The sequence below is a fragment of the Coregonus lavaretus genome (genome assembly GCF_964263955.1).
Source record: "Coregonus lavaretus genome assembly, chromosome: 29".
In the NCBI taxonomy this organism is placed as follows: domain Eukaryota; kingdom Metazoa; phylum Chordata; class Actinopteri; order Salmoniformes; family Salmonidae; genus Coregonus; species Coregonus lavaretus.
Genome location: NC_140016.1, coordinates 405,475 through 431,058, shown reverse-complemented (window position 1 = coordinate 431,058; position 25,584 = coordinate 405,475). Strand labels below are relative to the sequence as shown.

Below are 25,584 nucleotides of genomic sequence, written 5' to 3'. Positions count from 1 at the left end.
CCGCGCTGCAGACGGCTATATTGGTCCGACTATTAAATGCCCACAGCACTACTTTTTCAAAAATATACATATTTTAATTGTGATTTTTCAGGGGGTGTTGCAGTACCTACTTCCCGCTGCTATGGGAACATGTTACCTCAAGACTATTGAGTGGTATTCATTAGGCACCAAATGGAATAAAACTGACTGTTGGTCCCACGTTTCATGAGCTGAAATAAAAGATCCCAGAAATGTTTCCATACGCACAAAAAGCGGATTTCTCTCAAATGTTGTGCACAAATTTGTTTACATCCCTGTTAAGTGAGCATTTCTCCTTTGCCAAGATAATCCATACACCTGACAGGTTTGGTATATCAAGAATCTGATTAAACAGCGTGATCATTACACAGGTGTACCTTGTGCTGGGGACAATAAAAGGCCACTCTAAAATGTGCAGTTTTGTCACACAACACAATGCCACAGATGTCTCAAGTTTTGAGGGCGAGTGCAATTGGCATGCTGACTGCAAGAATGTCCACCAGAGCTGTTGCCAGATAATTTAATGTTAATTTCTCTACCTTAAGCCGCCTCCAACATCGTTTTAGAGAATTTGGCAGTACGTCCAACCTGCCTCACAACCGCAGACCATGTGTATGGCGTTGTGTGGGCGAGCGGTTTGCTGATGTCAATGTTGTGAACAGAGTGCCCCATAGTGGCGGTGGGGTTATGGTATGGGCAGGCATAAGCTACAGACAACGAACACAATTGCATTTTATCGATGGCAATTTGAATGCACAAAAATACTGTGACGAGATCCTGAGGCCCATTTTTTTTAGAGGTATCTGTGACCAACAGATGCATATCAGTATTCCCAGTCATGTTAAATCCATAGATTAGGGTCTAATTTATTTATTTCAATTGACTGATTTCCTCATATGAACTGTAACTCAGTTTAATCAATGACATTTTTGCATGTTGCATTTTATATTTTTGTTAAGTATATTTTATATTTGTTTTGGTGAACCAATGAAATCAATATACTTTGTAATCACTAAAATCAAATAGAAACTGTAGAAATGAGAATCGACCTACATTCATTGTTTGTTGACTGTGACCAGCTTGCTAATAATCACTGAAATGAAAGCTAGACAGTCAGGGAGCATCGAAAATTACAAAAACAATGGATATAGGACTATTTTTTTCCACATTTTGACAGCAATATAACCAATTTTCAGTGCAGCCATCCAGACCTCTATGAAGACCGAATGCGGCCCCCGGGGCAAAATGAGTTCGACACCCCTGGTCTAATCCTTCTGACAAGCTGTACTTGGTTAAGTTATTTGATCTGTTGAGCATCAAAGCTGTAAATCTGCCAGGCCTGTGTGGTTTCTTGATTTGTAGGTATTTGTGATCAAGGATTCACATCCCCTCAGGATGTGGATAGTTTATTTGGGATAAAATGTAGCTGTAAAGCGTAATTGGTGTCGGGCACGCCTCCTGTTTGTGATTGGTGCAGGTAGCTTAGTGGTTAAGAGCGATGTGCCAGGAACCGAAAGGTCGCTGGTTCTAATCCCCGAGCCGACTAGGTGAAAAATCTGTCGATGTGCCCTTAAGCAAGGCACTTAACCCTAATTGCTCCTGTAAGTCGCTCTGGATAAGAGCGTCTGCTAAATGACTAAAATGTAATGTAAAATGTGTTTCTAACAGTAGCGCAGGAGAGAGGTGTGGTTTCGGGCACGCCTCCTGTTTGTGATTGGTGTTTCTAACAGTAACGCAGGAGAGAGGTGTGGTTTCGGGCACGCCTCCTATTTGTGATTGGTGTTTCTAACAGTAACGCAGGAGAGAGGTGTGGCTTCGGGCACGCCTCCTGTTTGTGATTGGTGTTTCTAACAGTAACGCAGGAGAGAGGTGTGGTTGCGGGCACGCCTCCTGTTTGTGATTGGTGTTTCTAACAGTAACGCAGGAGAGAGGTGTGGTTTCGGGCACGCCTCCTGTTTGTGATTGGTGTTTCTAACAGTAACGCAGGAGAGAGGTGTGGTTGCGGGCACGCCTCCTGTTTGTGATTGGTGTTTCTAACAGTAACGCAGGAGAGAGGTGTGGCTTCATCACAACAAGCTACTACAACCGTTGTTATTATTCCTCGGTGACAACACGCGAAGGAATGCTGGCAATTACATTTATCGGAATTAATCATTCTAAACGAAGTCGTTATTATACGCCAGTTATAGAAAAACAATATACCCGTTTCTAGATTTTTTTTTTTTTTTTAAGACTGATGGATGGACTATGCAATAACGTTAGCTAGCCAAATAGGCTATCTACTAGCATAACAACACAGCCAGCTAACGATATCTGCCTGCTAGCTAGCGAACAACGATATCTGCCTTGTCGTTGCAACTGAAACTTCAGACACCAAGGGCACCTGTCAAACTTGAAAACGACAGCATTTGCACTCCCCACCTCATAGCTAAAATAACCTCAGTCCATGCATCCCTCTTCTTCTGAGTTGAGACTAAAAGCAAGTAAGCTGAAGATGGCTAGCTAGTTCTGCATGCACAGTTAGCTGAAAGGAAAATATGATTAGCTAGCTAGTTAACTGTAGCTAACCTGCCTACAGTTACCTAGCGCGCTAATTTTATGCATTTAGCTATTGATGATAGCTAGCATATTTGCGAAATATGATTGAAAAGCTTGAGATTATTTTGTGCATGTGATGCACACTGCAAAAATGTGGTTGACGGTATACGGCTACCTTGGCTTATATAACGGCTGGCTAGCGCCTGTGTCCATTGCAAGCAATGCCTTTGTGCTTTTTGAGGCTAAATGCTTTAGCATCATTGCATATCAGCCATGCAACTTGCAATTAAAATAGAAGTGTAACGTTAGATGCTTTATCGTTGCATGGTTGTCTTATTGAAACGTTAAACAAATCTATTATTGCTACTTATTTAGCTAGCTAACTCCTCGTCCTTTGTTGTTGCTTTGTTTCTGTCTGAGCACTTGGCTTTCCTTGTTTTTGTTTCAGTTAGCTACAGCGCCCCCTACTAACAAACTGATGACGTCCAACAGTTCTTTGGCTGCGTTTTATACAGGCAGCCCAATTTAATGTTTTATTTTTTGTTACTAATTGGTCTTTTGACAAATCACATCAGCTCTGAAAAAGATCTGGTGTGAAAAAATTGGACTTGATCAAAAAAGGACCAATTAGTGGAAAAAATATCAGAATGGGCTGTCTGTGTAAACGCATTGCACCTTGCACATTTCGTTAGATAGCTATATGTTTATATTTAAGTCATTTAGCAGATGCCTTTATCTAGAGCGACTTACAGTTAGTACAGTATTCTTTTTCAGTCTGATAGAAAATTAATTACATCTTAAAGGCCCAGTGCAGCCAAATTCAGTTTTTCCTGTGTTTTTAATCTCATATTGTACAACAGCTGATGAAACTAACACTGTACAAGTGTGCCAAATTTTGATCTGTGTAATTTCCTGATAGTTGCTGGTTGAAAATCTAATCTGCACAGGACCTTCTAATCAGCAGGTTTGCATGGGCGTGAGTTTCTGCTTTCCATGGTGACATCACCATGTGGTAAATTGGTTAATAGATCAATAACAAAGAATAGCAAAATTCTTGCTTGGGCAAATAGTTTTTTAGCAATCTATTACAGTAAGGTACTAAATTGTTACCCAGAAATGAGTTGATATAAACTCAGCAAAAAAAGAAACGTCCTCTCACTGTCAACAGCGTTTATTTTCAGCAAACTTAACTTGTGTAAATATTTGTATGAACATAAGATTCAACAACAGAGACATATAAACTGAACAAGTTCCACAGACATGTGACTAACAGAAATTGAATATTGTGTCTCTGAACAAAGGGGGGGTCAAAATCAAAAGTAACAGTCAGTATCTGGTGTGGCCACCAGCTGCATTAAGTACTGCAGTGCATCTCCTCCTCATGGACTGCACCAGATTTGCTAGTTCTTGCTGTGAGATGTTACTCCACTATTCCACCAAGGCACCCGCAAGTTCCCAGACATTTCTGGGGGGAATGGCCCTAGCCCTCACCCTCCGATCCAACAGGTCCCAGACGTGCTCAATAGGATTGAGATACAGGCTCTTTGCTGGCCATGGCAGAACACTGACATTCCTGTCTTGCAGGAAATCATGCACAGAACGAGCAGTATGGCTGGTGGCATTGTCATGCTGGAGGGTCATGTCAGGATGAGCCTGCAGGAAGGGTACCACATGAGGGAGGAGGATGTCTTCCCTGTAACGCATAGCGTTGAGATTGCCTGCAATGACAACAAGCTCAGTCCGATGATGCTGTGACACACCGCCCCAGACCATGACGGACCCTCCACCTCCAAATCGCCAGTCCTGTCTGGTCCAGCGACGGTGGGTTTGTGCCCATAGGCGACGTTGTTGCCGGTGATGTCTGGTGAGGACCTGCCTTACAATAGGCCTACAAGCCCTCAGTCCAGCCTCTCTCAGCCTATTGCGGACAGTCTGAGCACTCATGGAGGGATTGTTCCTGGTGTAACTCGGGCAGTTGTTGTTGCCATCCTGTACCTGTCCCGCAGGTGTGATGTTCGGATGTACCGATCCTGTGCAGGTGTTGTTACACGTGGTCTGCCACTGTGAGGACGATCAGCTGTCTGTCCTGTCTCCCTGTAGCGCTGTCTTAGGCGTCTCACAGTACGGACATTGCAATTTATTGCCCTGGCCACATCTGCAGTCCTCATGCCTCCTTGCAGCATGCCTAAGGCACGTTCACGCAGATGAGCAGGGACCCTTGGCATCTTTCTTTTGGTGTTTTTCAGAGTCAGTAGAAAGGCCTCTTTAGTGTCCTAAGTTTTCATAACTGTGACCTTAATTGCCTACCGTCTGTAAGCTGTTAGTGTCTTAACGACCGTTCCACAGTTGCATGTTCATTAATTGTTTATGGTTCATTGAACAAGCATGGGAAACAGTGTTTAAACCCTGTACAATGAAGATCTGTGAAGTTAATCTGATTTTTACGAATTATCTTTGAAAGACCGGGTCCTTTTTTTGCTGAGTTTATTACAGTAAGATATATATATATATATATATATATATATATATATATATATATATATATATATATATTATATAACAGTAAGGTACTTAATTGTTACCCAGAAATGATTCGATATATATATATATATATATATATACACTACATGACGAAAAGTATGTGGACACCTGCTCATCGAACATCTCATTCCAAAATCATGGGCATTAATATGGAGTTGGTCCCCCCCTTTGCTGCTATAACAGCCTCCACTCTTCTGGGAAGGCTTTCCACTAGATGTTGGAACATTGCTGCGGGGACTTGCTTCTATTCAGCCACAAGAGCAATAATGAGGTTGGGCACTGATGTTGGGAGATTAGGCCTGGCTCGCAGTCAGCATTCCAATTCATCCCAAAGGTATTTGATGGGGTTGAGGTCAGGGCTCTGTGCAGGCCAGTCAAGTTCTTCCACACCGATCCCGACAAACTATTTCTGTATGGACCTTGCTTTGTGCATGGGGGCATTGTCATGCTGAAACAGGAAAGGGCCTTCCCCAAACTGTTGCCACAAAGTTGGAAGCACAGAATCGTCTAGAATGTCGTTGTCTGCTGTAGCGTTAAGATTTCCCTTCACTGGAACTAAGGGGCCTAGCCCGAACCATGAAAAACAGCCCCAGACCATTATTCCTCCTCCACCAAACTTTACAGTTGGCACTGCATTGGGGCAGGTCGCGTTCTCCTGGCATCGGCCAAACCCAGATTCGTCCGTCAGACTGCCAGGCAGAGAACACATTTCCGTTGCTCCAGAGTCCAATGGTGGCAAGCGTTACAATGCTTGGCATTGCGCATGGTGATCTTAGGCTTGTGTGCGGCTGCTCAGCCATGGAAACCCATTTAATGAAGCTCCCGACGAACAGTTCTTGTGCTGACACTGATTTTATACACCTGTCGGGTGTGGCTGAAATAGCCGAATCCACTAATTTGAAGGGGTGTCCACATACTTTTGTGTATATACAGTGTATTCGGGAAAGTATTCAGACCCCTTCCCCTTTTCCACATTTTGTTATGTTACAGCTTTATTCTAAAATAGATTAAATAAATTAAGTCCTCATCAATCTACAAACAATACCCCATAATGACACAGCGAAAACAGGTTTTTAGACATTTTTAGCAAATATATAAAAAAAAAAAAACGGATGCCTTATTTACATAAGTATTCAGACCCTTTGCTATGAGACTCGAAATTGAGCTCGGGTGCATCCAGTTTCCATTGATCATCCTTGAGATGTTTCTACAACTTGATTGGAGTCAACCTGTGGTAAATTCAATTGATTGGACATTATTTGGAAAGGCACACACCTGTCTAAATAAGGTCCCACAGTTGACAGTGCATGTCAGAGCAAAAACCAAGCCATGAGGTTGAAGGAATTGTCCGTAGAGCTCCGAGACAGGATTGTGTCGAGGCACAGATCTGGGGAAGGGTACCAAAAAATGTCTGCAGCATTGAAGGTCCCCAAGAACACAGTGGTCTCCATCATTCTTAAATGGAAGAAGTTTGGAACCACCAAGACTCTTCCTAGAGCTGGCCGCCCGGCCAAACTGAGCAATCTGGGGAGAAGGGCCTTGGTCAGGGAGGTAACCAAGAACCCGATGGGCACTTTGACAGAGCTCCAGAGTTCCTCTGTGGAGATGGGAGAACCTTCCAGAAGGACAACCATCTCTGCAGCACTCTACCAATTAGGCCTTTTATGGAGAGACCTGAAAATAGCTGTGCAGCAACGCTCCCCATCCAACCTGACAGAGCTTAAGAGGATCTCCAAAGAAGAATGGGAGAAACTCCCCAAATACAGGTGTGCCAAGCTTGTAGCGTCATACACAAGAAGACTCAAGGCTGTAATTGCTGCCAAATGTGCTTCAACAAAGTGCTGAGTAAAGGGTCTGAATACTTATGTAAATGTGATATTTGAGTTTTAAACAGTTTTTGCTTTGTCATCATGGGGTATTGTGTGTAGATTGAGAAAAAAATAAAATCAATCAATTTTAGAATAAGGCTGTAACGTAACAAAGTGGAAAAAGTCAAGGCGTCTGAATAGTTTATATTCATACATTTCAAATCAACCTCAGTTTTGAATATCCAGGCTAGTTTGTGAGCGTGGTTAGGTAGCTAATGGTGTTTTTATTTTCAGGGTAAAGACAGAGGTTAGAAGGCACAAGTGAAGGCCTCCTCTTCCAGAGTGTGACTCGTCGGTCCCCACGACGTCACCAATGCGACCATGGGAAATAGCAGTGACTAGGCGGCCACCAACAGCCCCCTTGAACCAGAGGAGGTTCCCAGGAGAGCCCTGTGACACCCCAGTGCACCTCAGGAGAAGGTGAATACTACTGCCTTAGTACACGGATGTGTTCCAAATGGCACCCTATTCAGCACACTACTATAGGCCCTGGTCAAAAGTAATGCACTATAAAGGAAAGAGGATGCCATTTGGGACGCAGAGCCCTTTGTTTTGAATCAACTGTCATCGTGGGATGATGGGCCATCCATCCTGTGGTTTCCTGAATAGTATGGTCTGGTCTACTACATAGGGTTTAGTATTCAAGGATTAACTGGCCAGACAGCACTTCTTTCAATGGATTTGATACACTATTGTCCCAGTTTACATGAACTGAAGAATAGCAGAATTAACATTTGTAAAAAAGAAAACGGTTGTATAAAAAAAATTATGACAATTGTCTAAGTATATCCTAAACAGCTCATGTTAATTGTCTATGCGTGGTATCCTTGATGTTTCATGGTGTGCTTGATGTTCCAGCCCCAAAAATACAAAAAGGCGACCATCATGTCTTTTGGATTCTAGCTGTCGTTTGGGGGGCCTTTTTTCCCACTGACCTTCTCTAACCTGTGATGTTCATAAACATGTTTAATGTAATCTAAGTATACCCTAAACAGATCATTTCATACACTTATTTTTTAATGCATGGCGTGCCTGATGTTTCATGGTATGCCTGATGTTTCATGGTATGCCTGATGTTTCATGGTATGCCTGATGTTTCATGGTATGCCTGATGTTTCATGGTGTGCTTACGTGATGTTCCCGCAGCCCGCCAGTGAGACGACAGTGGGGGAGCCGAGACCGACCGGTAGCACGGCAGAACGCCCTGCTCCAGGATGAGAACTTCCACCGCCCTCTCTTCTCCCAGCAACGTCAGCAGGTTCCTTTAGATGAGGCCAGACAGTACAGCCACTCCAGTGCACCGCCACGCATGCTGCACCCTGCCGCACACCCCCCACCTCAGCATCAACAGACCCCCATCATGGTGGATCTACACGACCAGGTACACCGCTGTAGTAGTGGGGACACACAAAATAATGGGTACCCTATTCCCTTTGGGACCTGGTCCTTCCATTACTTTCACAGTGGATGTTGTAGTCTAGCAAATTGAAATTCACACTGTTTTAAGATCTGGGCCAGTTGGGTGTTATTTATGTCTGTTAGGCTCTATGGGACCGTGAGCTCTAATGTACCGTGAGCTCTAATGTACTGTGAGCTCTAATGTACCGTGAGCTCTAATGTACTGTGAGCTCTAATGTACCGTGAGCTCTAATGTACCATGAGCTCTAATGTACCATGAGCTCTAATGTACCGTGAGCTCTAATGTACTGTGAGCTCTAATGTACCGTGAGCTCTAATGTACAGTGAGCTCTAATGTACAGTGAGCTCTAATCTACCGTGAGCTCTATGATATTGTGAGCTCTATGATATTGTGAGCTCTAATGTACAGTGAGCTCTATGATACTGTGAGCTCTAATGTACCGTGAGCTCTATGATACTGTGAGCTCTATGGTACTGTGAGCTCTATGATACTGTGAGCTCTAATGTACCGTGAGCTCTAATGTACTGTGAGCTCTATTGTATAGTGAGCTCTAATGTACCGTGAGCTCTAATGTACCGTGAGCTCTATGATAATGTGAGCTCTAATGTACTGTGAGCTCTATGATACTGTGAGCTCTAATGTACCGTGAGCTCTATGGTACTGTGAGCTCTAATGTACCGTGAGCTCTAATCTACCGTGAGCTCTATGATACTGTGAGCTCTAATGTACTGTGAGCTCTATGGGACTGTGAGCTCTAATGTACTGTGAGCTCTATGATACTGTGAGCTCTAATGTACCGTGAGCTCTATGATACCGTGAGCTTTGGAGAAAGAAAAATAGAACCTTTGTGTATATGATACATAGAACAGTCTTCAAAATGAGACATTGACTATATGTTGCATTTTGTCTTTTGAAGTTGTTTGGAAATTGACTAAATCACTGTTTTCTCTCTTGTACCAAGATGCATCAGGGATCCGTTCCAATCTCTTACACTGTTACCACGGTGACGACACACGGTTTCCCCATCCACACCGGGCAACCTCTCCCAGGGTGCAACAGTCAGCAGCTCCCAGCATGTTCGGTAATGTTCAGCGGACAGCTCTCTCTGCTCTGCTGCCTTCCTCCTCCTGTGAGTTTGAAAAGGAAGAGCTGGAATGTCAGTGACGTCCATGTTACCAACACATCATACCACTGTCAATACACTGCTACCAACACATCATACCACTGTCAATACACTGCTACCAACACACCATACCACTGTCAATACACTGCTACCAACACATCATACCACTGTTAATACACTGCTACCAACACATCATACCACTGTTAATACACTGCCACCAACACATCATACCACTGTTAGTACACTGCTACCAACACACCATACCACTGTTAATACACTGCTACCAACACATCATACCACTGTTAATACACTGCTACCAACACACCATACCACTGTCAATACACTGCTACCAACACATCATACCACTGTTAATACACTGCTACCAACACACCATACCACTGTTAATACACTGCTACCAACACATCATACCACTGTTAATACAATGCTACCAACACATCATACCACTGTCAATACACTGCTACCAACACACCATACCACTGTTAATACACTGCTACCAACACATCATACCACTGTTAATACACTGCTACCAACACATCATACCACTGTAATACACTGCCACCAACACATCATACCACTGTTAGTACACTGCTACCAACACATCATACCACTGTTAGTACACTGCTACCAACACACCATACCACTGTTAGTACACTGGTACCAACACATCATACCACTGTCAATACACTGCTACCAACACATCATACCACTGTCAATACACTGCTACCAACACACCATACCACTGTCAATACACTGCTACCAACACATCATACCACTGTCAATACACTGCTACCAACACATCATACCACTGTTAGTACACTGCTACCAACACACCATACCACTGTTAATACACTGCTACCAACACATCATACCACTGTTAATACACTGCTACCAACACATCATACCACTGTTAGTACACTGGTACCAACACACCATACCACTGTTAGTACACTGGTACCAACACACCATACCACTGTTAGTACACTGGTACCAACACACCATACCACTGTTAGTACACTGGTACCAACACACCATACCACTGTTAGTACACTGGTACCAACACACCATACCACTGTTAATACACTGCTACCAACACATCATACCACTGTTAATACACTGGTACCAACACACCATACCACTGTTAATACACTGCTACCAACACACCATACCACTGTCAATACACTGCTACCAACACATCATACCACTGTTAATACACTGCTACCAACACATCATACCACTGTTAGTACACTGCTACCAACACACCATACCACTGTTAATACACTGCTACCAACACATCATACCACTGTTAATACACTGCTACCAACACATCATACCACTGTCAATACACTGCTACCAACACATCATACCACTGTCAATACACTGCTACCAACACACCATACCACTGTCAATACACTGCTACCAACACATCATACCACTGTCAATACACTGCTACCAACACATCATACCACTGTTAATACACTGCCACCAACACATCATACCACTGTTAGTACACTGCTACCAACACATCATACCACTGTCAATACACTGCTACCAACACATCATACCACTGTTAATACATTGCTACCAACACACCATACCTCTGTTAATACACTGCTACCAACACACCATACCACTGTTAATACACTGCTACCAACACATCATACCACTGTTAATACATTGCTACCAACACACCATACCTCTGTTAATACACTGCTACCAACACATCATACCACTGTCAATACACTGCTACCAACACATCATACCACTGTCAATACACTGGTACCAACACACCATACCACTGTTAATACACTGGTACCAACACATCATACCACTGTTAATACACTGGTACCAACACATCATACCACTCCAGCCACACTAGCTAGTACACTTCTGCAGCACACCATACCACTACCACCCAAGGGTTGGAACCGGTTCAGGGGGAACAGAACCAAATAAACGGAAAATAACAACATTATTTGAGGAACAGAACCCAAAACGAAAGTGATCTACACTGTTCCGGAACAGAACCGTTATTTTAAAAGCATGGGAACCGGTTAATAACGTTATTTTACGTTCCAGGCATATTTTTTTTTTTGGGGGGGGGGTTCCACAAAAATCACAACAAATGGCCAATGCAAAGCCCTCACTGTCACTTATTCCAGCGTCTGCCTGCCAGCTGGACATCTTTGCCAGTGGGTGTGTGTAGGCCACCTGCCCCTCCCCTCTTAAGCCTAGGTTACTGTAACCTAGGTTACTGTAGCCTAGGTTACTGTAGCCTACTGACGACGTTACAAGTGTAATTCAGAAATTGGGGAGAGATGTATAATTAGAGAAGAATGGATTTACTTTTTCAATGCTAGTTAAGGATAGTATAGTTATCACGTTTCACATCGCACTTATTAACTACAAGAAGGTAAGACGTGTTTTAAATTGTAGTGCTGCTCTGCACACACAAGCTTGTTAGCTAGCTAGCGAACGTTTGCTCTGGTCCAACGTTAAACCAACTCGGAAGTTCAAAGGTCCTTCATGGAAGCCGGTGGTCCACCGTAGGTATAATTCTGTGGACCTAATTCAGATGATGCATGTGATAACAAGATGCCCAGCGCTTCAAGGCAAGCTTCCTCCTCTGTCGCTCTCTCCTCCAGTTGCATATCTCACCCTAGACTGTGACTGACAGCACAGTGTGTATGTGTCTTTTCATTATGGTTAAACCATGCTTTTACGGCAAAATACAATTAGCTCTTAACGACTTTCCTATACAGCTGACCCGCTCCACAGCAAGCTGCTCTATCTTCACTGACTGGTGACGTCATTTAATGTTGAGATACATTTTATATTTCAGAGGTTTCAAAAAGAACAGAAAGAAACGATCTAAACCAGTACTTTTATTTGGGTTCGAACCGGTTCAGAACTTTATTTTGCTGGTTGGAACAGTGGAACCGAACAAAAAAAAAAAAAGGTTATTTTCAGAACGAAACGATTGGAAAATAATTTCGGTTCCAACCCCTGCTACAAACACACCATACCACTACCAACACACCATACCACTACCAACACACCATACCACCACCAACACACCATCCCACCACCAACACACCATACCACTACCAACACACCATAACACTACCAACACACCATACCACCACCAACACACCATACCACTACCAACACACCATACCACCACCAACACACCATACCACCACCAACACACCATACCACCACCAACACACCATACCAACACACCATACCACTACCAACAAACCATACCACCACACCATACCACTACCAACACACCATACCACCACCAACACACCATACCACCACCAACACACCATACCACTACCAACACACCATACCACTACCAACACACCATACCACTACCAACACACCATACCACCACCAACACACCATACCACCACCAACACACCATACCACCACCAACACACCATACCACTACCAACACGCCATACCACCACCAACACACCATACCACCACCAACACACCATACCACCACACCATACCACTACCACCACACCATACCACTACCAACACACCATACCACCACCAACACACCATACCACCACCAACACACCATACCACCACACCATACCACCACACCATACCACTACCAACAGACCATACCACTACCAACACACCATACCACCACCAACACACCATACCACCACACCATACCACCACCAACACACCATACCACTACCAACACACCATACCACTACCAACACACCATACCACTACCAACACACCATACCACCACCAACACACCATACCACTACCAACACACCATACCACTACCAACACACCATACCACCACCAACACACCATACCACCACCAACACACCATACCACCACCAACACACCATACCACCACCAACACACCATACCACCACACCATACCACTACCACCACACCATACCACTACCAATACACCATACCACCACCAACACACCATACCACTACCAACACACCATACCACCACCAACACACCATACCACCACCAACACACCATACCACCACCAACACACCATACCACTACCAACACACCATACCACTACCAACACACCATACCACCACCAACACACCATCCCACCACCAACACACCATACCACTACCAACACACCATACCACTACCAACACACCATACCACCACCAACACACCATACCACTACCAACACACCATACCACCACCAACACACCATTCCACCACCAACACACCATACCAACACACCATACCACTACCAATACACCATACCACCACCAACACACCATACCACCACCAACACACCATACCACTACCAACACACCATACCACTACCAACACACCATACCACCACCAACACACCATACCACCACCAACACACCATACCACTACCACCACACCATACCACCACCAATACACCATACCACCACCAATACACCATACCACCACCAACACTTCTTCTTTCTTAAGCTGTTTAGCAGCACGATCTTTGCTAATACTTTTGACGTCATTGCATCTGTGCTTTGGACATATTCCCTCCTGCTCATGTGTTTGTGTAGAGTAAGGATTGGCCGTGTTTGGCTAGTAATACCCATAGATCGCTTATAATCCATAGAAGATTATTTCTTACTGCTTTGACTTATGTTGAATTGGTTTCTTGAGGACGGTCCTGCCAGTCTTGTTCCGTATGGTTAACCACAGTTTATTATTGTCATTTGTTATTAATAGTGTGTCTCTCTCCCCCTCTCTCTCTCTCTCTCTCTCTCTCTCTCTCTCTCTCTCTCTCTCTCTCTCTGTCTCTCTGTCTCTCTCTCTGTCTCTCTCTCTCTGTCTCTGTCTCTCTGTCTCTCTGTCTCTCTCTCTGTCTCTCTCTTCTAGCTCATCCAAGCCTGTACAATGCAGCATTTGCCGGTGTCTTACCAAGCCTTCCCACCGCTGATCTCCAGGGAGCATTTTATACTGCACCCCAACCCCCCGGGGCCCCCCCACCAGCCTCCTCACCTTACTCCTCTCAGCCAGTTCCTCCCTCTCCAGAGGCAGCACACACGCATGGTGAGTGCCCTCTTGAGTCCCAAATGGAACCCTACACAGTGCACTACTGTCATGAGAATGTCTATCTCTAATTCAACCTAAGCTTGAATCATTACCAGAGGTTGTAAGGCTCTGGTTTTAATCATAAATGATTCAAGGTCCACAACCAGCAAGAATGATCTGTATTTTTATTCATGGAGAGCTCTGGCGCCAAAACCCATACACTCCTGTTTTATAGCCCTTGACACACAAAGGCCCTTTGCTCCGCCCACCTTTAGGAGGCTTTCTTAAACAGTTTCCACCTTTCTCCTTCACCCTGGAATGTTTAGTCCCGCCCCCCTCTGTTAGTGGGTTGCCACTACATTATAACTCTAACACCGTTCACACATTTATACTGTATTTGGGGTGAAATCCTTTAGTCATTAAGCTTAAAATACAAATTAATCTATCAACTACCTTGACCAGGGCCCATAAGGTTCTGGTCAAAGGTAATAATAATTTATGAATTTTTTTTTTTTTATAGCGCTATTCATTACATTAAAAATAAATAATCTCAAAGCGCTTTAAAGTAATAAAAAAAATACATGCAATTTAGAAAAACCAACATCATGATGGACAGTCATTAGAAAGTTCATGGCTTGGAGTGGTCATCCTGAGGGAGGTGGTCAAGCAGGGAGAGAAAGTCTGGAGGCAGGCAGGCAGCGCGGTCTCATCAAGGTGTCTCGCCGTCTCTGGCTTTTCCATAGTAGGAGCCCAGCCACTGCAGACCATGGACTCTGTAGTAGGTATCTAGCTAGCTACTCCTTCACTACTACCAACATAAAGTAACGTATTGCACTATTGAAGGCGGGGGGGGGGGGGGGGCAAACGTTTTGGCTAAAAGGCAACATCAAGATTTGTTTAAACCATTTGTTTAATCTATTTTAAATTCAGGCTGTAACACAACATCTGGGAAAAAGTCAAGGGGTGTGAATACTTTCTGAAGGCAGTGTAGGTCCATTACAATTTCTACTTTAATAAATAAATAATATGCCATTTAGCAGACGCTTTTATCCAAAGCGACTTACTTTCTATCAAGAGTGTTTTTCAACCCCCAGTCTTTATTAATTGTACTCGTGCGGGCCGTAGTTTGCCTTATGTAGGGAACAGGGTGTCATTTGGGACGGAGCCCTGTCCGTTACGAATAACATTTAGACGTACGCCTCGTCTTCTAAGACACATACACAGTAGTTGATCCACATGAATAAAATAAAAAAAAAAGTGATGAGTCGCCTAGGATTTAAGTTAGAATGTATGAACCAAATACTTGTATTGTTTTCAGTGGTACTTTCTGAATGCACAGTCTGTATAGGAGTTGATCCACTGACTGTTTAGTTCTCTCTCTCTCTCTCCCTCCCTCTCCCTCTCTCTCCCTCCCTCTCCCTCCCTCTCTCTCCCTCCCTCTCCCTCTCCCTCTCCCGTCGGTCGGCCAGCCTCTCCAGAGGGTAGAGAATGAGGTGGATCTCAGGGGGGACCAGCACCCATTAGGAACGTTCTCTTACCCTCCCTCGAGCCACCACCACCCACCAGCGATGCCTCCCTCTGTCCCCCTCCAGTACCTCCCTCAGGATCCTCTGCACCAGGAGATGCCCTTCTCAGTGGTAAGACTTTACCTGACACCTGCCGATCCCCAGTGGTAAGACCTTACCTGACACCTGCCGATCCCCAGGGGTAAGACCTTACCTGACACCTGCCGATCCCCAGGGGTAAGGCTTTACCTGACACCTGCCGATCCCCAGGGGTAAGACTTTACCTGACACCTGCCGATCCCCAGGGGTAAGACTTTACATCATAGAGCTAGCTAGCTGAACCAGTGTCTGATTGAAACTCCCATTCACCAGCAACTATCGTCATTACTCCCGTTACGGCCGGTATGTACTTCCAAAAAAAGGTCTAAATAAAAGTTACATGCAACCGAAAAAAGGCCTCTTCATTCAGCATCTCCAATGTGTTGAGCTGTTGTAGACTTCCGACCTGTGCATGGCAGTAAGGTTAGTGCTATCCGGGATCCTTGGGACGTGAGGGATTTATACTGAACAAAAATATAAGTGCTGGTCCCATCTTTCATGAGCTGAAATAAAAGATCCCAGAAATGTTCCATATGCACAAAAAGCTTATCTCAAATGTTGTGCACAAATTTGTTTACATCCCTGTTAGTGAACATTTCTCCTTTGCCAAGATAATCCATCCACCTGACAGGTGTGGCATATCAAGAAGCTGATTAAATAGCATGACCAGGAGGGGTGCTCATGAGTATTTCTGTCTGTAATAAAGCCCTTTTGTAGGGGAAAACTCATTCTGATTGGCTGGGCCTGGCTCCCAAGTGGGTGGGCCTATGCCCGCTAAGGCCCGCCCATAGCTGCGCCCCTGGCCAGTCATGTGAAATTCATAGATTAGGGCCTAATGAATTTATTTAAATTGACTGATATCCTTAAATGAACTGTAACTCAGCAAAATCTTTGAAATTATTGCATGTTGTGTTTTATATTTTTGTACAGTACATTGGAGGTGCCGAATAGGAAATTTTTTCAGCCGCTTGGACATTTTTATTGAGACCTTTTTTGGAAGTACATGCCGGCCGTGACTGCAGTTAATTACGATAGTGTATTTTTACCTTATTAAAGGGATAGTTCAGGATTTTGGCCATTAGGCCTTTTGTCTACTTCACCAGAGTCAGATGAACTTGTGGACACCATTTTTATGTCTCCATCCAGTATGAAGGAAGTTAGAGGTAGATATTAGTGCTGAGCGATTAACCTACTTTTAGTTTTTTTTTTTTTTGGGGGGGGGGGGGTTATTAAACAACTAATTGACGGACGTCGGTTCAATTACTTGAATTCCATTTTGTTTTTTTTGTTTTTTTTGTGAGCCCAACGCGCCGTTTCTCTAGAGAGGAAATCAAATCATTCACGAGAGAAATCAAGTCGAACTATGGGAGTTGTAGTTTTCATTTAAACAAATATTCAACCTACCTGCAGAAACGTGGTAATGAACTACAATGACCATAATCAGAAACGTGGTAATGAACTACAATGACCATAATCAGAAACGTGGTAATGAACTACAATGACCATAATCAGAAACGTGGTAATGAACTACAATGACCATAATCAGAAACGTGGTAATGAACTACAATGACCATAATCAGAAACGTGGTAATTAACTACAATGACCATAATCAGAAACGTGGTAATGAACTACAATGACCATAATCAGAAACGTGGTAATTAACTACAATGACCATAATCAGAAACGTGGTAATGAACTACAATGACCATAATCAGAAACGTGGTAATGAACTACAATGACCATAATCAGAAACGTGGTAATGAACTACAATGACCATAATCAGAAACGTGGTAATGAACTACAATGACCATAATCAGAAACGTGGTAATGAACTACAATGACCATAATCAGAAACGTGGTAATGAACTACAATGACCATAATCAGTGCGCCAGTGCGCCAGGAAGAGGCGAAGCGAGAGGTTTCACTCGCCTCAAATCGATCCAAAATAAGCCCAATGCGTTTCTACTGACTTATTTTGGACACCAGCCTTCCCGCTCCCATTATTAGGGCATAGACATGAGCATCTCCTCGTTGGTATACAGATCTCAGTCCGGATACACTTTTACGCCTGCTACGTTAGGTTAGATACACACAGACCGCAAGGACCGCATGAGAGAGGAAATGTGCACAACACGATGGTGAGAGGGACAGAGACAGTTCCTGAAAGTATATGCCTTATCTACTTTAAAGAACTAGTCAAATGATTTAGTCAGGCATTTCTGCAGCATACTTAGGGAGGGTAGCTAAATAGGATGACTAAAGACGGGACAGTACGGGGAGCACAGAGATGACATTTAGATGGTCTGGCTGGCTGACTGCTATTGCCTGAGCAGAGATGAGATGACGACTTTAAGGAATGGAAAATAATACATTCGTCAAATAAAAACGAGGTAATGTACACAACTGAAATATTGTATTATTTCATAGTAATTTCCTATGTTCCTATTGATGTCTACCCAATATGGACCTGACAGAGCCAATGGAATATTTTCAATGTTTTTGCAATTGAATGTTCACTGTTTTTTTTTGGTAAAACTTTAACTAGCATCACTTCACACAGCAAGCATAGCATAGAGCTAGCCAACCCTTCCCAGTGGTAAGGCTTTAGCTAGCTCTATGCTATGCTTGCTGTGTGAAGTGATGCTAGCTAAAGCCTTCCCAGTGGTAAGGCTTTAGCTAGCTCTATGCTATGCTTGCTGTGTGAAGTGATGCTAGCTAAAGCCTTCCCAGTGGTAAGGCTTTAGCTAGCTCTATGCTATGCTTGCTGTGTGAAGTGATGCTAACTAAAGCCTTACCACTGGGAAGGGTTCAGATTGTAGAACTAGCTAAAGCTACAGAACTAGCGTAATTCCCATTTAAATAACCAGTCACTTCCATAGGATATTTCACCCCCACCATGTTAACAGCTACGTCTCTCTCTGTCTCCTGTTCAGCCATACCCCCACATGCTGCCGCGGCGTGTCAACGGCCACAGGTACCGGTTACAGCAGCCCCCACCTCCGCCCCCACCACCCTACTACCCAGGCTTCCTGCCGTACTTCCTGTGAGTATGAAATGAAATAAAGAACGAAATGATACAGGTACTTTACAAAGTGCTTTTCAATGACCCGAAGTCGTTCAGGACCTAAAATCGTACAAGGTGAGGTGCTAACGTAACTGAACATACCCTCAATACATTGCCTTTTTCCACATCCTTATTTTAGTCTGGGTGATGTGTGACCGTTGTGTCTCTGTGCAGGTCGATGCTTCCTGTGCCTCCTACAGCAGTGGGACCAGCCATCAGTCTGGACCTGGACGTAGATGATGTGGAGATGGAGAACTATGAGGTGAGAGGACCAGGTCATCAATACACTTACCAAACACACTGTGTGTTTCTCTGTGTGTTTCTCTGTGTGTTTCTCTGTGTGTTTCTTTCTGTGTGTTTCTCTGTGTGTTTCTCTGTGTGTTTCTCTGTGCGTTTCTCTGTGCGTTTCTGTGTGTTTCTCTGTGCGTTTCTCTGTGTGTTTCTCTGTGTGTTTCTCTGTGTGTTTCTTTCTGTGTGTTTCTCTGTGTGTTTCTTTCTGTGTGTTTCTTTCTGTGTGTTTCTCTGTGTGTTTCTCTGTGTGTTTCTCTGTGTGTTTCTCTGTGTGTTTCTCTGTGCGTTTCTCTGTGCGTTTCTCTGTGCGTTTCTCTGTGTGTTTCTCTGTGTGTTTCTCTGTGCGTTTCTCTGTGCGTTTCTCTGTGTGTTTCTCTGTGTGTTTCTTTCTGTGTGTTTCTCTGTGTGTTTCTCTGTGTGTTTCTTTCTGTGTGTTTCTCTGTGTGTTTCTCTGTGTGTTTCTTTCTGTGTGTTTCTTTCTGTGTGTTTCTCTGTGTGTTTCTCTGTGTGTTTCTTTCTGTGTGTTTCTTTCTGTGTGTTTCTTTCTGTGTGTTTCTCTGTGTGTTTCTTTCTGTGTCTGTGTGTTTCTGTGTTTTGTACCTGCACATGTATTATATATTGGGGCCAGTTGTTTTGGATGTTTTTTTTTGTTGTTTTTTTTTAAACCTGTATTTCCAGCATTATCCACTAGGTTTGCTGCAGGTAGAAAATACTAGGAAATTGACTTTAGCTAGAACACAATCCAATCAATGTGTGGTTGTGCGCGAGTGTTTGGTGGGGAGGGGGGGGGATCCCCTAGGCCAGGGGAGGCGGAGCTCTATGAATCTTAATGGGGAAAATTCTATTAATTGGCACAGAATACTATTAATTGGCACGGAATACTATTAATTGGCAGGGAATACTATTAATTGGCACGGAATACTATTTGTAGATCAGTGATTCTACACCTCACTTTGCTCAAGCTGATCCTCTCCAGCAGACTCGGAAGTTGTAGTTAAAAAATCAATCAGGCATTGATTGATTGATTGATTTGGAGACAGCTTGTGTCAATTAAATACAATTTCCTTGGATTTTCTACCTGCAGCAAACCTAGTGGATAATGCTGGAAATTTACCGGTCAATAAAAATGTAAATAAACCAAAACAACTGGCCCTAAATATATTGGTCTCTCTCACCCTCTCGTCCCTCAGGCATTACTGAACCTGGCTGAGAGGCTAGGAGAGGCTAAACCACGAGGAATCACCAAGGCAGACATTGAGCAGCTTCCATCCTACAGGTTCAACCTCGACAACCATCAATCTGAACAAACGCTGTAAGATAAGCTTCCTCTATCTCTCTATCTATCTGGCTGGCTGGCTGGCTGGCTGGCTGGCTGGCTGTACAGTATTTTACTATATACCGGTATTTATGCACTGACCGGTTTGGGTTTTTACTTTAATTTCTATAACGGTATTTCAATATTTGGTTTGTTAAATGTGATCTGCATCTCCAGCGCGTGTAATGTCTGTTTTTTTAGTTTACTCTGTTTGCTACTGGAGTCGTCTTTCTCCCTCTCCTTCTGGTGCATGCTGCTAACCACAGCAAGCCCCGCCCCATGTCACACCAAGCCCCGCCCCATGTCACACCAAGCCCCGCCCCCTGTCAACCAAGCCCCACCCCCTGTCACACCAAGCCCACCCCCTGTCACACCAAAGCCCCGCCCCCTGTCACACCAAAGCCCCGCCCCCTGTCACACCAAAGCCCCGCCCCCTGTCACACCAGGCCCCACCCCCTGTCACACCAAGCCCCGCCCCCTGTCACACCAAGCCCCGCCCCCGGTCAACCAAGCCCCACCCCCTGTCACACCAAGCCCCACCCCCTTACACACCAAGCCCCGCCCCCTGTCACACCAAGCCCCACCCCCTGTCACACTGCTGCTAACAACAGCAAACCACAGAATTTACGCTTGGATCAGAATCGACTTTATAATCATTGGCCAGTACGGATAATTAAAAGTTAAGTCCAAAATCCCTATCTCCCTCCATGGCTAATTTAGGAAAGGGATGATTTTAACTAGCTAGCCACCGGAGGACAACACAACGAGATGCAACAATTCAAGTTTTTTCCTGTCAATAATTACGTTTGGCTTCTGATGTAATTGGTCTGAAGACAAATCAAAACTTGCTTCCCTTGACATATTTTCCCTTGACTTGAAGAAAATGTATATACATTTTTTTCTTGGTAAAATTTTTTGGGGAAGCCTGGCTTCCCTTGGCATCCATGAATACACACCACTGGTTATTATAAAAGTGTAAAGTCATCAAGCTGACTCTAAATCGATTGCTTGAATCAGATTAATATTATTAATTTGATACCGTTGATTTTGTCATACGCGCCTGTCCGTCGCAGGATTTATAACGCTGTTGTCGTTTTTCAAAGTCAAAAGACAATTAGCGGCGCACTCTGTATAAAAGTCGCTGGCCACAAACTAATACACAGATTTGACAGTCAAGCTATCACTCAAACGAAAGCCAACCCCCTGTCACTTTTTAGAACAACCTGTGGAGAGATGATTCGTTGAAATTATCCTGACAAAAAAGTGTATTGTTTCCTATTTCGTATTGGGCCATCTACCGTAAACATTGTACCACAAGGAGATTAGTTGATAAATGGCTACTACAGTGAATTCGGAAAGTATTCAGACCCCTTGACTTTTTGTTCTATTACAGCCTTATTCTAAAATTGACAATAACAGAACTTACAGTTGATCGGGGCAGCTCTAGCAGGGCAGAAATTTGATGAACTGACTGTCGGCATCCTATGACGGTACCACGTTGAAAGTCACTGAGCTCTTCAGTAAGGCCAATGTTTTGTCTATGGGGATTGCGTGGCTGCGTGCTCGAGCAACGCGTGTGGCTGAAATAGCAGAATCCACTAATTTGAAGGGGTGTCCACATACTTTTCTATATACAGTGTATTCGGAAAGTATTCAGACCCCTTCCTTTTTTCCAAATTTTGTTACGTTACAGCTTTATTCTAAAATAGATTAAATAAATAAATAAATCCTCATTAATCTAAACACAGTACCCCATAATGACACAGCGAAAACAGGTTTTTAATAATTTTTGCAAATGTATCATAAATAAACAGATACCTTATTTAAGTATTCAGACCCTTTAATATGAGACTCGAAATTGAGCTCAGGTGCATCCTGTTTCCATTGATCATCCTTGATTGGAGTCCACCTGTGGTAAATTCAATTGATTGGACATGATTTGGAAAGGCACACACCTGTCTATATAAAGTCCCACAGTTGACAGTGCATGTCAGAGCAAAAACCAAGCCATGAGGTCGAAGGAATTGTCCGTAGAGCTTCAAGACAGGATTGTGTCGAGGCACAGATCTGGGGAAGGGTACCAAAAAATGTCTGCAGCATTGAAGGTCCCCAAGAACACAGTGGCCTCCATCATTCTTAAATGGAAGAAGTTTAGAACCACCAAAACTCTTCCTTGAGCTGGCCGCCCGGCCAAACTGAGCAATCTGGGGAGAAGGGCCTTGGTCAGGGAGGTAACCAAGAACCCGATGGTCACTGTGACAGAGCTCCAGAGTTCCTCTGTGGAGATGGGAGAACTTTCCAGAAGAACAACCATCTCTGCAGCACTCCACCAATCAGGCCTTTATGTTAGAGTGGCCAGATGGAAGCCACTCCTCAGTAAAAAGGCACATGACAGCCGGCTTGGAGTTTGCCAAAAGGCACTTAAAGGATTCTCAGACCATGAGAAACAAGATTCTCTGGTCTGATGAAACCAAGATTGAACTCTTTGGCCTGAATGCCAAGCGTCACAACTGGAGGAAACAAGGCACCATCCCTACGGTGAAGCATGGTGGTGGCAGCATCATGCTCTGGGTACTGGGAGACTAGTCAGGATCGAGGGAAAGATGAACGGAGCAAAGTACAGAGAGATCCTTGATGAAAACCTGCTCCAGAGCACTCAGGACCTCAGACTGGGGTGAAGGTTAACCTTCCAACAGGACAACGAACCTAAGCACACAGCCAAGACAACGCAGGAGTGGCTTCGGGACAAGTCACTGAATGTCCTTGAGTGGCTCAGCCAGAGCCCGGACAGGATCTGCAGAGAAGAATGGGAGAAACTCCCCAAATACAGGCGTGCCAAGCTTGTAGCATCATACCCAAGAAGACTCGAGGCTGTAATCGCTGCCAAAGGTGCTTCAACAAAGTACTGATTAAAGGGTCTGAATACTTATGTAAATGTAATATTTCCGTGTTTAATTTTTTCTAAATTAGTTAAAATGTCTTAACCTGTTATTTCAGCATATTGATTATGAATTTGGACATTTTAAAACTGGTGTTTTGACACTCAGTTATATATAAATAATACATGACAACAGGATAGCAGCAACAGTTTTAGGAATATAAATGGTAGTTGTAGCAATTTTTCTACATAATCAGGTAAATGACTAAATGAACCCAAAAACATTCTATGATTTTATTGATTTTGATATTAGTGAAATTGTGAAAATGAGTTTGTCCTGGCTAGTCAGAGCACACGTAGCTAGCTAATACAGCCTAATGCCAGTGATGGTGTAGGACTAGCTAGCTAATACAGCCTAATGCCAGTGATGGTGTAGGACTAGCTAGCTAATACAGCCTAATGCCAGTGATGGTGTAGGACTAGCTAGCTAATACAGCCTAATGCCAGTGATGGTGTAGGACTAGCTAGCTAATACAGCCTAATGCCAGTGATGGTGTAGGACTAGCTAGCTAATACAGCCTAATGCCAGTGATGGTGTAGGACTAGCTAGCTAATACAGCCTAATGCCAGTGATGGTGTAGGACTAGGTCAGCGTGTTGTTGGTGCAACGGTATCTTCTAAATCCCAGAGGAATGGGCGAAGCGGAAATATGTTCGCTAGCTACATGAAAGTAAGAAAACAACATGTAATGTAACATCTAATGAGGGTCCCCTGGAAAAGACTAACCAACACTTTGGTTCCTACCCTGTCAATCATTCCTCCCTGGCTTATTCATTCGTTGTCATGTCAAACAACAACGTATTCAAGGTGCAGCCCACTATAATCCATGATTCCAACCGTTCACCAGTTAACTAGGCCTAGAGTTTTTGCTACCATGCTGCGTGGCACAGTGTGGACATGATAACAAAAGTGCAGGAAATGCAGACATTTTGTGAAAATGCTGAAGTTGTATTGAACGGTATAAAACAATAGGAAACCCTTATGTGTTGCCACCCCAGGGTCATGAACTACTCATGAAGCGTATTTACAACTTGTATTATTCAAAAACATCAAATAATGTCATACTTCTGTGTAATGCTCAGGTCTGTCTTCCAGGTGTGTCGTGTGCTTTAGTGACTTTGAGTGTAGGCAGCTACTGAGAGTATTACCCTGCAACCACGAGTTCCACGCTAAGTGTGTCGACAAATGGTTAAAGGTAAGCTGATGTCATCCGTCGTTAACTCTTAGAGTACGTCCCAAATGGCACCCTATTCCTTATATAGTGCACTACTTTAGACCAGAGCCCTATGGCCCTAAGTAGTGTTCTATATAGGGCGTAGGGTGCCATTTGGGACGCTGACTTCACCTTAATGCGATGGACAGGTTAACACCTCTTTTTGTTCCGTTTTGTCTTTCTCCCAGACCAATCGCACTTGTCCAATCTGCCGGGCGGACGCGTCAGAGGTGCACCGCGAGGTGGAGTGAGTGACACCCAGGCTTTTGAGGTCTTTGATTGGAAAGCAGCACAAAACTAAACCCACAGTCTGTCTGTCTTAGCGCCAGCCTCAGCCTGCCTGTGTCCTTCGCCCCCCCCCCCCCCCCCCCCCCCACCACTCCTACCCTGCTTGCGTCCTGCGGCCCCCCCACCACCACTCCTACCACCTACCCTGCTTGCGTCCTGCGGCCCCCCCACCACCACTCCTACCACCTACCCTGCTTGCGTCCTGCGGCCCCCCCACCACCACTCCTACCACCTACCCTGCTTGCGTCCTGCGGCCCCCCCACCACCACTCCTACCACCTACCCTGCTTGCGTCCTACGGCCCCCCCACCC

The 25,584-nt window shown here is 44.2% G+C and overlaps 1 protein-coding gene across 1 annotated transcript; it reads left to right on the top strand.

The window, feature by feature from the left end:
• Positions 1-2,126: 2,126 nt before the first annotated feature.
• On the top strand, positions 2,127-25,331 carry LOC311104797 (RING finger protein 44-like). Its single transcript, XM_084146720.1, has 11 exons — positions 2,127-2,501; positions 7,200-7,385; positions 8,112-8,346; positions 9,347-9,466; positions 14,403-14,576; positions 16,028-16,195; positions 19,098-19,207; positions 19,403-19,490; positions 20,710-20,831; positions 24,868-24,967; positions 25,174-25,331. Exons 2-11 carry the CDS (start codon positions 7,279-7,281, stop codon positions 25,234-25,236), a joined length of 1,287 nt encoding a protein of 428 aa, XP_084002846.1. The 5' UTR covers positions 2,127-2,501; positions 7,200-7,278; the 3' UTR covers positions 25,237-25,331.
• Positions 25,332-25,584: the final 253 nt, after the last annotated feature.

Coding starts and splice junctions, on each gene's coding strand:
- LOC311104797 (XM_084146720.1), top strand. CDS start 7,279: ATGCGACCATGGGAAATAGCAGTGACTAGGCGGCCACCAACAGCCCCC. Junction 9,467..14,402: donor AGCAGCTCCCAGCATGTTCG/GTAATGTTCAGC, acceptor TCTCTCTTCTAG/CTCATCCAAGCCTGTACAAT. Junction 20,832..24,867: donor CATCAATCTGAACAAACGCT/GTAAGATAAGCT, acceptor TCTGTCTTCCAG/GTGTGTCGTGTGCTTTAGTG.